Source organism: Heptranchias perlo, unplaced genomic scaffold (genome assembly GCF_035084215.1).
Source record: "Heptranchias perlo isolate sHepPer1 unplaced genomic scaffold, sHepPer1.hap1 HAP1_SCAFFOLD_426, whole genome shotgun sequence".
In the NCBI taxonomy this organism is placed as follows: domain Eukaryota; kingdom Metazoa; phylum Chordata; class Chondrichthyes; order Hexanchiformes; family Hexanchidae; genus Heptranchias; species Heptranchias perlo.
The window spans coordinates 59,433-73,562 of NW_027139438.1; the positions used below are offsets into that span (position 1 = coordinate 59,433).

General features: G+C 57.1%; 1 protein-coding gene across 1 annotated transcript in view; it reads left to right on the plus strand.

Annotated features, from left to right (window-relative positions):
* LOC137312353 (cardiotrophin-1-like) overlaps positions 1 to 12,041 on the plus strand; it is a 14,286-nt gene extending 2,245 nt beyond the window's left edge. The window contains exons 2-3 of the mRNA XM_067978925.1: positions 10,197 to 10,292; positions 10,476 to 12,041. Of these exons, the coding sequence (XP_067835026.1) occupies positions 10,197 to 10,292; positions 10,476 to 10,952 (573 nt within the window). The 3' untranslated portion in view covers positions 10,953 to 12,041. The remainder of the gene's footprint in view (positions 1 to 10,196; positions 10,293 to 10,475) is intronic.
* Positions 12,042 to 14,130: the final 2,089 nt, after the last annotated feature.

A 14,130-nucleotide genomic window follows, 5' to 3' on the forward strand; every position in this document is an offset into this window, starting at 1 on the left:
TGAGAGAGAGAGAGAGAGATAAACAAGCCTTTCGCTGAGTAAGTAGAGAAAGTTCTGGAAGGCTGCCCGGGACTGCGCCACTGATGTTTGCTGACTGTGCACAGAGAGTGTGTACGTGAGAGAGAGAGAGAGAGAGAGAGGGCAATGGTGTCAGAGACCAAAGATACAGAGAGCAGAGCCAGGAGAGGGTACAGGAACTGAGAGTACACAGAGAGAGCAGAGCAAGGAGAGGGGACAGGAACTGAGAGTACACAGAGAGAGCAGAGCAAGGAGAGGGGACAGGAACTGAGAGTGCACGGAGAGAGAGCAGAGCAAGGAGAGGGTACAGGAACTGAGAGTACACAGGGAGAGAGCAGAGCAAGGAGAGGGGACAGGAACTGAGAGTACACAGGGAGAGAGCAGAGCAAGGAGAGGGGACAGGAACTGAGAGTACACAGAGAGAGAGCAGAGCAAGGAGAGGGGACAGGAACTGAGAGTACACAGAGAGAGAGAGCAGAGCAAGGAGAGGGGACAGGAACTGAGAGTACACAGGGAGAGAGCAGAGCAAGGAGAGGGTACAGGAACTGAGAGTACACAGAGAGAGAGCAAAGCAAGGAGAGGGTACAGGAACTGAGAGTACACAGAGAGAGAGCAGAGCAAGGAGAGGGTACAGGAACTGAGAGTACACAGAGAGAGAGCAGAGCAAGGAGAGGGTGCAGGAACTGAGAGTACACAGAGAGAGAGCAGAGCAAGGAGAGTGTACAGGAACTGAGAGTACACAGAGAGAGAGCAGAGCAAGGAGAGGGTACAGGAACTGAGAGTACACAGGGAGAGAGCAGAGCAAGGAGAGGGGACAGGAACTGAGAGTACACAGAGAGAGAGAGCAGAGCAAGGAGAGGGGACAGGAACTGAGAGTACACAGGGAGAGAGAGCAGAGCAAGGAGAGGGTACAGGAACTGAGAGTACACAGAGAGAGAGCAGAGCAAGGAGAGGGTACAGGAACTGAGAGTACACAGAGAGAGAGCAGAGCAAGGAGAGGGTACAGGAACTGAGAGTACACAGAGAGAGAGCAGAGCAAGGAGAGGGTACAGGAACTGAGAGTACACAGAGAGAGAGCAGAGCAAGGAGAGTGTACAGGAACTGAGAGTACACAGAGAGAGAGCAGAGCAAGGAGAGGGTACAGGAACTGAGAGTACACAGGGAGAGAGCAGAGCAAGGAGAGGGGACAGGAACTGAGAGTACACAGAGAGAGAGAGCAGAGCAAGGAGAGGGGACAGGAACTGAGAGTACACAGGGAGAGAGCAGAGCAAGGAGAGGGTACAGGAACTGAGAGTACACAGAGAGAGAGCAGAGCAAGGAGAGGGTACAGGAACTGAGAGTACACAGAGAGAGAGCAGAGCAAGGAGAGGGTACAGGAAATGAGAGTACACAGAGAGAGAGCAGAGCAAGGAGAGGGTACAGGAACTGAGAGTACACAGAGAGAGAGCAGAGCAAGGAGAGGGTACAGGAACTGGGAGTACACAGAGAGAGCAGAGCAAGGAGAGGGTACAGGAACTGAGAGTACACAGAGAGAGCAGAGCAAGGAGAGGGGACAGGAACTGAGAGTACAGAGAGCAGAGCAAGGAGAGGGTACAGGAACTGAGAGTACACAGAGAGAGCAGAGCAAGGAGAGGGTACAGGAACTGAGAGTACACAGAGAGAGCAGAGCAAGGAGAGGGTACAGGAACTGAGAGTACACAGAGAGAGCAGAGCAAGGAGAGGGGACAGGAACTGAGAGTACAGAGAGAGAGCAGAGCAAGGAGAGGTTATAGGAACTGAGAGTACACAGAGAGAGGGCAGAGCAAGGAGAGGGTACAGGAACTGAGAGTACACAGAGAGAGAGCAGAGCAAGGAGAGGGTACAGGAACTGAGAGTACACAGAGAGAGAGCAGAGCAAGGAGAGTGTACAGGAACTGAGAGTACACAGAGAGAGAGCAGAGCAAGGAGAGGGTACAGGAACTGAGAGTACACAGGGAGAGAGCAGAGCAAGGAGAGGGGACAGGAACTGAGAGTACACAGAGAGAGAGAGCAGAGCAAGGAGAGGGGACAGGAACTGAGAGTACACAGGGAGAGAGCAGAGCAAGGAGAGGGTACAGGAACTGAGAGTACACAGAGAGAGAGCAGAGCAAGGAGAGGGTACAGGAACTGAGAGTACACAGAGAGAGAGCAGAGCAAGGAGAGGGTACAGGAAATGAGAGTACACAGAGAGAGAGCAGAGCAAGGAGAGGGTACAGGAACTGAGAGTACACAGAGAGAGAGCAGAGCAAGGAGAGGGTACAGGAACTGGGAGTACACAGAGAGAGCAGAGCAAGGAGAGGGTACAGGAACTGAGAGTACACAGAGAGAGCAGAGCAAGGAGAGGGTACAGGAACTGAGAGTACAGAGAGCAGAGCAAGGAGAGGGTACAGGAACTGAGAGTACACAGAGAGAGCAGAGCAAGGAGAGGGTACAGGAACTGAGAGTACACAGAGAGAGCAGAGCAAGGAGAGGGTACAGGAACTGAGAGTACACAGAGAGAGCAGAGCAAGGAGAGGGGACAGGAACTGAGAGTACAGAGAGAGAGCAGAGCAAGGAGAGGTTATAGGAACTGAGAGTACACAGAGAGAGGGCAGAGCAAGGAGAGGGTACAGGAACTGAGAGTACAGAGGGAGAGAGCAGAGCAAGGAGAGGGACAGGAACTGAGAGTACACAGAGAGAGCAGAGCAAGGAGAGGGTACAGGAACTGAGAGTACACAGGGAGAGAGCAGAGCAAGGAGCGGGGACAGGAACTGAGAGTGCACAGAGAGAGCAGAGCAAGGAGAGGGTACAGGAACTGAGAGTACACAGGGAGAGAGCAGAGCAAGGAGAGGGTACAGGAACTGAGAGTACACAGAGAGAGAGCAGAGCAAGGAGAGGGTACAGGAACTGAGAGTACAGGGAGAGAGCAGAGCAAGGAGAGGGTACAGGAACTGAGAGTACACAGAGAGAGAGCAGAGCAAGGAGAGTGTACAGGAACTGAGAGTACACAGAGAGAGCAGAGCAAGGAGAGGGTACAGGAACTGAGAGTACACAGAGAGAGAGCAGAGCAAGGAGAGGGTACAGGAACTGACAGTACACAGGGAGAGAGAGCAGAGCAAGGAGAGGGTACAGGAACTGAGAGTACACAGAGAGAGAGCAGAGCAAGGAGAGGGTACAGGAACTGAGAGTACACAGAGAGAGAGAGCAGAGCAAGGAGAGGGTACAGGAACTGAGAGTACACAGAGAGAGAGCAGAGCAAGGAGAGGGTACAGGAACTGAGAGTACACAGGGAGAGAGCAGAGCAAGGAGAGGGTACAGGAACTGAGAGTACACAGGGAGAGAGCAGAGCAAGGAGAGGGGACAGGAACTGAGAGTACAGAGAGAGAGCAGAGCAAGGAGAGTGTACAGGAACTGAGAGTACACAGGGAGAGAGCAGAGCAAGGAGAGGGTACAGGAACTGAGAGTACACAGGGAGAGAGCAGAGCAAGGAGAGGGGACAGGAACTGAGAGTACAGAGAGAGAGCAGAGCAAGGAGAGTGTACAGGAACTGAGAGTACACAGGGAGAGAGCAGAGCAAGGAGAGGGGAGAGGAACTGAGAGTACACAGAGAGCAGAGCAAGGAGAGGGGACAGGAACTGAGAGCAGAGGGGAAAAGGACAGTGTATCTAACGCACTGTGAGACCCGGTCCCAGAGGGGGAAAGGACAGTGTATCTAACGCACTGTGAGACCCGGTCCCAGAGGGGGAAAGGACAGTGTATCTAACGCACTGTGAGACCCGGTCCCAGAAGGGGAAAGGACAGTGTATCTAACGCACTGTGAGACCCGGTCCCAGAGGGGGAAAGGACAGTGTGTCTAACGCACTGTGAGACCCGGTCCCAGAGGGGGAAAGGACAGTGTATCTAACGCACTGTGAGACCCGGTCCCAGAGGGGGAAAGGACAGTGTATCTAACGCACTGCGAGACCCGGTCCCAGAGGGGGAAAGGACAGTGTATCTAACACACTGTGAGACCCGGTCCCAGAGGGGGAAAGGACAGTGTATCTAACGCACTGTGAGACACGGTCCCAGAGGGGGAAAGGACAGTGTGTCTAACACACTGTGAGACCCGGTCCCAGAGGGGGAAAGGACAGTGTGTCTAACGCACTGTGAGACCCGGTCCCAGAGGGGGAAAGGACAGTGTATCTAACACACTGTGAGACCCGGTCCCAGAGGGGGAAAGGACAGTGTATCTAACGCACTGTGAGACCCGGTCCCAGAGGGAGAAAGGACGGTGTATCTAACGCACTGTGAGACCCGGTCCCAGAGGGGGAAAGGACAGTGTATCTAACGCACTGTGAGACCCGGTCCCAGAGGGGGAAAGGACAGTGTGTCTAATGCACTGTGAGACCCGGTCCCAGAGGGGGAAAGGACAGTGTATCTAACGCACTGTGAGACCCGGTCCCAGAGGGGGAAAGGACAGTGTATCTAACGCACTGAGACCCGGTCCCAGAGGGGGAAAGGACAGTGTATCTAACGCACTGTGAGACCCGGTCCCAGAGGGGGAAAGGACAGTGTATCTAACGCACTGTGAGACCCGGTCCCAGAGGGGGAAAGGACAGTGTATCTAACGCACTGTGAGACCCGGTCCCAGAGGGGGAAAGGACAGTGTATCTAACGCACTGTGTGACCCGGTCCCAGAGGGGGAAAGGACAGTGTATCTAACACACTGTGAGACCCGGTCCCAGAGGGGGAAAGGACAATGTATCTAACGCACTGTGAGACCCGGTCCCAGAGGGGGAAAGGACAGTGTGTCTAACGCACTGTGAGACCCGGTCCCAGAGGGGGAAAGGACAGTGTATCTAACGCACTGTGAGACCCGGTCCCAGAGGGGGAAAGGACAGTGTATCTCACACACTGTGAGACCCGGTCCCAGAGGGGGAAAGGACAGTGTATCTAACGCACTGTGAGACCCGGTCCCAGAGGGGGAAAGGACAGTGTATCGAACGCACTGTGAGACCCGGTCCCAGAGGGGGAAAGGACAGTGTATCTAACACACTGTGAGACCCGGTCCCAGAGGGGGAAAGGACAGTATATCTAACGCACTGTGAGACCCGGTCCCAGAGGGGGGAAAGGACAGTGTATCTAACGCACTGTGAGACCCGGTCCCAGAGGGGGAAAGGACAGTGTATCTAACGCACTGTGAGACCCGGTCCCAGAGGGGGAAAGGACAGTGTATCTAACACACTGTGAGACCCGGTCCCAGAGGGGGGAAAGGACAGTGTATCTAACGCACTGTGAGACCCGGTCCCAGAGGGGGGAAAGGACAGTGTATCTAACGCACTGTAAGACCCGGTCCCAGAGGGGGAAAGGACAGTGTATCTAACACACTGTGAGACCCGGTCCCAGAGGGGGAAAGGACAGTGTATCTAACGCACTGTGAGACCCGGTCCCAGAGGGGGAAAGGACAGTGTATCGAACGCACTGAGAGACCCGGTCCCAGAGGGGGAAAGGACAGTGTATCTAACGCACTGTGAGACCCGGTCCCAGAGGGGGAAAGGACAGTGTATCTAACACACTGTGAGACCCGGTCCCAGAGGGGGAAAGGACAGTGTATCCAACGCACTGTGAGACCCGGTCCCAGAGGGGGAAAGGACAGTGTGTCTAACGCACTGTGAGACCCGGTCCCAGAGGGGGAAAGGACAGTGTATCTAACGCACTGTGTGACCCGGTCCCAGAGGGGGAAAGGACAGTGTATCTAACGCACTGTGAGACCCGGTCCCAGAGGGGGAAAGGACAGTGTATCTAACGCACTGTGAGACCCGGTCCCAGAGGGGGAAAGGACAGTGTATCTAACGCACTGTGAGACCCGGTCCCAGAGGGGGAAAGGACAGTGTATCTAACGCACTGTGAGACCCGGTCCCAGAGGGGGAAAGGACAGTGTATCTAACGCACTGTGAGACCCGGTCCCAGAGGGGGAAAGGACAGTGTATCGAACGCACTGTGAGACCCAGTCCCAGAGGGGGAAAGGACAGTGTATCTAACGCACTGTGAGACCCGGTCCCAGAGGGGGAAAGGACAGTGTATCTAACGCACTGTGAGACCCGGTCCCAGAGGGGGAAAGGACAGTGTATCTAACGCACTGAGAGACCCGGTCCCAGAGGGGGAAAGGACAGTGTATCTAACGCACTGTGAGACCCGTCCAAGAGGGGGAAAGGACAGTGTATCTAACGCACTGTGAGACCCGGTCCCAGAGGGGGAAAGGACAGTGTATCTAACGCACTGTGAGACCCGGTCCCAGAGGGGGAAAGGACAGTGTATCTAACGCACTGTGAGACCCGGTCCCAGAGGGGGAAAGGACAGTGTATCTAACGCACTGTGAGACCCGGTCCCAGAGGGGGAAAGGACAGTGTATCTAACGCACTGAGAGACCCGGTCCCAGAGGGGGAAAGGACAGTGTATCTAACGCACTGTGAGACCCGGTCCCAGAGGGGGAAAGGACAGTGTATCTAACGCACTGTGAGACCCGGTCCCAGAGGGGGAAAGGACAGTGTATCTAACGCACTGTGAGACCCGGTCCCAGAGGGGGAAAGGACAGTGTATCTAACGCACTGTGAGACCCGGTCCCAGAGGGGGAAAGGACAGTGTGTCTAACGCACTGTGAGACCCGGTCCCAGAGGGGGAAAGGACAGTGTATCGAACGCACTGTGAGACCCGGTCCCAGACGGGGAAAGGACAGTGTATCTAACGCACTGTGAGACCCGGTCCCAGAGAGGGAAAGGACAGTGTATCTAACACACTGTGAGACCTGGTCCCAGAGGGGGAAAGGACAGTGTATCTAACGCACTGTGAGACCCGGTCCCAGAGGGGAAAAGGACAGTGTATCTAACGCACTGTGAGACCCGGTCCCAGAGGGGGAAAGGACAGTGTATCTAACGCACTGTGAGACCCGGTCCCAGAGGGGGAAAGGACAGTGTATCTAACGCACTGAGAGACCCGGTCCCAGAGGGGGAAAGGACAGTGTATCTAACGCACTGTGAGACCCGGTCCCAGAGGGGGAAAGGACAGTGTATCTAACGCTCTGTGAGACCCGGTCCCAGAGGGTGAAAGGACAGTGTATCTAACGCACTGTGAGACCCGGTCCCAGAGAGGGAAAGGACAGTGTATCTAACGCACTGTGAGACCCGGTCCCAGAGGGGGAAAGGACAGTGTATCTAACGCACTGTGAGACCCGGTCCCAGAGGGAGAAAGGACAGTGTATCTAACGCACTGTGAGACCCGGTCCCAGAGGGGGAAAGGACAGTGTATCTAACGCACTGTGAGACCCGGTCCCAGAGGGGGAAAGGACAGTGTATCTAACGCACTGTGAGACCCGTTCCCAGAGGGGGAAAGGACAGTGTAACTAACGCACTGTGAGACCCGGTCCCAGAGGGGGAAAGGACAGTGTATCTAACGCACTGTGAGACCCGGTCCCAGAGGGGGAAAGGACAGTGTATCTAACGCACTGTGAGACCCGGTCCCAGAGGGGGAAAGGACAGTGTATCTAACGCACTGTGAGACCCGGTCCCAGAGGGGGAAAGGACAGTGTATCTAACGCACTGTGAGACCCGGTCCCAGAGGGGGAAAGGACAGTGTATCTAACGCACTGTGAGACCCGGTCCCAGAGGGGGAAAGGACAGTGTATCTAACGCACTGTGAGACCCGGTCCCAGAGGGGGAAAGGACAGTGTATCTAACGCACTGTGAGACCCGGTCCCAGAGGGGGAAAGGACAGTGTATCTAACGCACTGTGAGACCCGGTCCCAGAGGGGGAAAGGACAGTGTATCTAACGCACTGTGTGACCCGGTCCCAGAGGGGGAAAGGACAGTGTATCTAACGCACTGTGAGACCCGGTCCCAGAGGGGGAAAGGACAGTGTATCTAACGCACTGTGAGACCCGGTCCCAGAGGGGGAAAGGACAGTGTATCTAACGCACTGTGAGACCCGGTCCCAGAGGGGGAAAGGACAGTGTATCTAACGCACTGTGAGACCCGGTCCCAGAGGGGGAAAGGACAGTGTATCTAACGCACTGTGAGACCCGGTCCCAGAGGGGGAAAGGACAGTGTGTCTAACGCACTGTGAGACCCGGTCCCAGAGGGGGAAAGGACAGTGTATCTAACGCACTGTGAGACCCAGTCCCAGAGGGGGAAAGGACAGTGTATCTAACGCACTGTGAGACCCGGTCCCAGAGGGGGAAAGGACAGTGTATCTAACGCACTGTGAGACCCGGTCCCAGAGGGGGAAAGGACAGTGTATCTAACACACTGTGAGACCCGGTCCCAGAGGGGGAAAGGACAGTGTATCTAACGCACTGTGAGACCCGGTCCCAGAGGGGGAAAGGACAGTGTATCGAACGCACTGAGAGACCCGGTCCCAGAGGGGGAAAGGACAGTGTATCTAACACACTGTGAGACCCGGTCCCAGAGGGGGAAAGGACAGTGTATCTAACGCACTGAGAGACCCGGTCCCAGAGGGGGAAAGGACAGTGTATCTAACGCACTGTGAGACCCGTCCCAGAGGGGGAAAGGACAGTGTATCTAACGCACCGTGAGACCCGGTCCCAGAGGGGGAAAGGACAGTGTGTCTAACGCACTGTGAGACCCGGTCCCAGAGGGGGAAAGGACAGTGTATCTAACGCACTGTGAGACCCGGTCCCAGAGGGGGAAAGGACAGTGTATCTAACGCACTGTGAGACCCGGTCCCAGAGGGGGAAAGGACAGTGTATCTAACGCACTGTGAGACCCGGTCCCAGAGGGGGAAAGGACAGTGTATCTAACGCACTGTGAGACCCGGTCCCAGAGGGGGAAAGGACAGTGTATCTAACGCACTGTGAGACCCGGTCCCAGAGGGGGAAAGGACAGTGTATCTAACGCACTGTGAGACCCGGTCCCAGAGGGGGAAAGGACAGTGTATCTAACGCACTGTGAGACCCGGTCCCAGAGGGGGAAAGGACAGTGTATCTAACGCACTGTGTGACCCGGTCCCAGAGGGGGAAAGGACAGTGTATCTAACGCACTGTGAGACCCGGTCCCAGAGGGGGAAAGGACAGTGTATCTAACGCACTGTGAGACCCGGTCCCAGAGGGGGAAAGGACAGTGTATCTAACGCACTGTGAGACCCGGTCCCAGAGGGGGAAAGGACAGTGTATCTAACACACTGTGAGACCCGGTCCCAGAGGGGGAAGGGACAGTGTATCTAACGCACTGTGAGACCCGGTCCCAGAGGGGGAAAGGACAGTGTATCTAACACACTGTGAGACCCGGTCCCAGAGGGGGAAAGGACAGTGTATCTAACGCACTGAGAGACCCGGTCCCAGAGGGGGAAAGGACAGTGTATCTAACGCACTGTGAGACCCGTCCCAGAGGGGGAAAGGACAGTGTGTCTAACACACTGTGAGACCCGGTCCCAGAGGGGGAAAGGACAGTGTATCTAACACACTGTGAGACCCGGTCCCAGAGGGGGAAAGGACAGTGTATCTAACACACTGTGAGACCCGGTCCCAGAGGGGGAAAGGACAGTGTATCTAACGCACTGAGAGACCCGGTCCCAGAGGGGGAAAGGACAGTGTATCTAACGCACTGTGAGACCCGTCCCAGAGGGGGAAAGGACAGTGTATCTAACGCACCGTGAGACCCGGTCCCAGAGGGGGAAAGGACAGTGTGTCTAACGCACTGTGAGACCCGGTCCCAGAGGGGGAAAGGACAGTGTATCTAACGCACTGTGAGACCCGGTCCCAGAGGGGGAAAGGACAGTGTATCTAACGCACTGTGAGACCCGGTCCCAGAGGGGGAAAGGACAGTGTATCTAACGCACTGAGAGACCCGGTCCCAGAGGGGGAAAGGACAGTGTATCTAACGCACTGTGAGACCCGGTCCCAGAGGGGGAAAGGACAGTGTATCTAACGCACTGTGAGACCCGGTCCCAGAGGGGGAAAGGACAGTGTATCTAACGCACTGTGAGACCCGGTCCCAGAGGGGGAAAGGACAGTGTATCTAACGCACTGTGAGACCCGGTCCCAGAGGGGGAAAGGACAGTGTATCTAACGCACTGTGAGACCCGGTCCCAGAGGGGGAAAGGACAGTGTATCTAACGCACTGTGAGACCCGGTCCCAGAGGGGGAAAGGACAGTGTGTCTAACGCACTGCGAATGTTGCGTCTTTTGGCAGGAGGCAGGCTTGGAGCCAGTGGACAAGACGATCGAACGGACGTACAACCTGTCCGTTTTGCTCGCGAGTGAATCTTCAGGGCTTCTCGAGATGTACGTGAGTATCGACCGCCCTGATTTCAGAACCTCGCACAGAGCAGGAGAAGGCCGGGCCCTGGCCCTGGGCCTGCGGGATCCTGCTGTGCGCAAAAATGGCCGCAGCCACGGAAGCAAACGCTCGACTGACTCTCTCCCTCTCTCTCTCTCTCTCTTTTTTGTCTCCTTCCCCTTCTGTCCGCAGACCGAGCTTCAGGGCTTCTCCGAGACCCCGCCCGCCCTCCCTGCCTCTCGGCTCTGGCCGCCGGTCGCTCCCGGGGAGGGCTGGGCCCGCGAGAGGCTTCTCCGTCACTACCGGGGCCAGTGCGGCCTCCTGGCCCGGCGTCTGAGCCGCCTGCTGGCCGAGCAGCTGGAGCGGAGCCCGGGCGGCCGCGGCTTCCACCGGCGAATGCAGGGGGCGGTGACCGGCCTGGAGGGGCTGCAGGCCAACCTGAGCCGCCTCCTGTCCTCGCTGGGCCCCCCGGAGGAGACGGAGGAGGAGGAGGAGGAGGAGACGGAGGAGGAGGAGGAGGAGACGGAGGAGGACGGTCCGGCCTCTGGGGCCGGGCACTGGGAGGCCAAGGTCAAGGGTTACCAGGTCATCGCCCATTACAGCCACTGGATTGGGAGGACGGCGCGGGACCTGGAGAGGCTGAGGGACGGCCTGGGGCCTGAGGCCTAGCTCGCGGCGGCGAACATCTGGAGAGGCCGCGGGACGACCTGGGGCCTTGAGGCCTAGCGCGCGGCGATAAACATCTGGAGAGGCCGCGGGACGGCCTGAGGCCTGAGGCCTAGTTCACGGTAATAAGCACCTGGAGAAGCTAAGGGAAAGCCTGAGGCCTAGCTGGTGGTGATAAACATCTGGAAAGGCGGAGAGACGTCCTGAGGCCTGAGGCCTAGATCATAATAAGAAACATCTGGAAAGGAGGAGAGATGGCCTGAAGCCTGAGGCCTAGTTCATAGCAATAAACACCTGGAGTAGCTAAGAAAAAGCCTGAGGCCTAGCTGATAGTAATAAACATCTGGAAAGGCGGAGAGACGGCCTGAGGCCTAGTTCACAGCGATAAACATCTGGGGAGGCTGAACGACGTCCTGAAGCCTGAGGCTTAGCTCATGCCGATAAACATCTGGAGAGGCTGATGGACGGCCTGGGGCCTGAGGCCTAGTTCATAGTAATAAACACCTGGAGAAGCAAAGGGAACGCCTGAGGCCTGAGGCCTAGATCGCAGTAAGAAACATCTGGAAAGGAGGAGAGATGGCCTGAAGCCTGAGGCCTAGATCACAGTAATAAACACCTGGAGAAGCTGAGAGAAAAAGCCTGAGGCCTGAGGCCTAGCTCATAGTCATAAACATCTGCAGAGGCGGAGCGATGGCCTGAAGCCCGAGGCCTAGCTCGCGGCGATAAACACCTGGAGAGGCCGAGGGACGGCCTGGGGCCTGAGGCCTAGCTCTTAACGATGAGCAATAAAGGCCCAGGCTCCACCCCCCGGGGCCTAGCAGGCGCGAGGGCTCACGCAGGCCTCCTTTTCCCCGCCGGCGCCCGACAACGGACCCCAACCAACCCCACCCTCCGCAACCGAGAGAAGAAAGAAAATGCGGCCAAGCCTTTCGACGCGGGGAGCCTGCGGCCCCTTTAAGAACGCAGTGGCCCCTTTAAGAAACCCACTCGGAGGAGCGCGGAACGTTACCTAGCCCGTTTAACGGGACCCTGTTAGACGTGGAAAGCTAAGTTATGCCTGTTGATATTTATTAAAGCGACTATTTTAATTAATCCTTGCCTCTGGTACGTCCTGAACTAAAGGCCTGAGGCCTTTTGGGTGGCCATTTTTGGGGGAGGGGAGAGGGGACGATCTGTACATCGGAACAGAGAGGAGGCCGTTCGTCCCCTCGAGCCTGCTCACCCACCCCCACCTCCCTCACATCACGGCTGATCGAAACCTCCACTCCATTTCCCCGCCTTTGCTCCCTCTCCCTCGAAACCCCAACAGAAATCGACCAATCTCAGTCTGGAATCGACCCCCTCAATGTCCACGGCCATTTTGTGGGGGCCGGGGGGGGGGGGGAGAGAGAGAGTCCCAGATTCCCCCTCCCCTTCGTGCGGAGAAATGCTTCCCTGACCTCACCCCCCCCCGAACGGGCCGAGCTCTGATTTTAAGGTTCTGCCCCCACCTTGTTCTGGACTCTCCCCTCACCAGAGGAAATAGTTGCTCTCTCCATCTACCCTATCGAATCCTTCAAACATCTCAAACCCCTCCATTAGATCACCCTCCCCTTAATCTTCGACACTCGAGGGAACACAAGCCTCGTCTGTGCGACCTCTCCTCGTAATTCGACCCTTTAAGACCCCGCCCTCGGTTAGCGTTCTGGTGAATCTGCTCTGGGCCCCCTCCAAGGCCGCTATCTCCTTCCTGGAGTGCGGTGGCCCAGAACTGGGCGCAGGTCTCTCCAGATGTGGGGTGGTCTGACCAGGTCTCTGTACATCTGGAGCATAACCCCCTTCACCTTTGTATTCCAACCCCCTTGAGATAAAGGCCAACGTTTCCATTCGCCCTTTGGAATCACCAATTTGGACCTGCCCACTTGGGTTCAGCCTCCACGGACCCCCCAAAATCTCTCCGCCCCCACCCCCCCGCACCCCATCTTCCACGGTTCCGAGGGACTTGGGGAATCGCAGAGTTTTTGACACCGGCGGAAGGAAACACAAGGGGGAGGTTGGACCGAGCTCTGGCGGTGGACCTGTTCGAGGTCAGACAGGGCCTCGTGTCGTCAGGGGTCAAACCTCGGCCCCTATCACGCCACCCACCCCCCTCGCCCCGGGGTCTGCAGGCGGCGGGAGTGTGGGAGGCGCCACTGGACGTCAAGCAGAGGACGGGCAACTGGAACAGGCTGGAGGGGCTGAATGGCCTCCTCCTGTCCCCGTGTTCCGAGGGTCGGGGATCGTTCGCGTCTTTGTCCAAGCGTGAAATTCGTGGCAATTGAGCAGTAAAGTTAGGACACTCACAGAGAGGCTCACGTCCCTCCCTCCTGCCCTCCTTCCCTCCCTCCCTCCCCTCTCCCTCCCTCCCTCCCTTCCTCCTTCACTTTCTCTCTCCCTCCCTCACTCCCTCCATCTCTCACTCCCTCTCCCTCTCTCTCGCTCGCCCTCTCTCACCCCCTCTCCCTCTCACTCACTCCCTCCCTCCTCCATCCCTTCCTCCCTTCATCCCTCCCTCCATCTCACCCTCCATCCCTTCTCTCCCTCTCTCTCTCTCTCCCTCCCTCTCCCCTCCCTCCCTCATTCCATTCCTTCCACCCTCCCTCTCTCTGTCTCTCTCTCACTCCCTCCCTCCCTCACTCCCTCCCTCTCTCTCCCTCCCTCACTCCCTCTCCCCTCACTCCCTCCACCCCTCCATCCCTTCCTCCCTTCACCCCTCCCTCCCACTCTACCTCCATCCCTTCCTACCTCCCTCCCTTCCTCCTTCCATCCTTCCCCCTCCCTCCCTCCTTCCCTCTCCCTCCCTCCCTCCCTCCTTCCCTTTCTCTTTCCCTCCCTCCTTCCCTCACTCCCTCTCTCTCTCCCTCCCTCATTACCTCGCTTCCACCCTCTCTCCCTCACTCCCTCTCCCCCTCACTCCCTCCCTTCCTCCCATCGTCCCTCCCTCTCTCTCTCCCTCCATCCCTTCCTCCTACCCACCCTTCCTCCCTTCGTCCCTCCCTCCCCTCACCCACGACTCCCAGGCCCTGACCCACCTCCTGTACTCCAGGCTGTCTTCAGATGATCAGTTCCTTGTGGTGGGAATGTATCTCTAGGGAGACGACCATGGGATTTTCCGGGATTGCAACTCGAGGGGATTTTCCCGGGGGAGAGTCAGGAGTGTCAG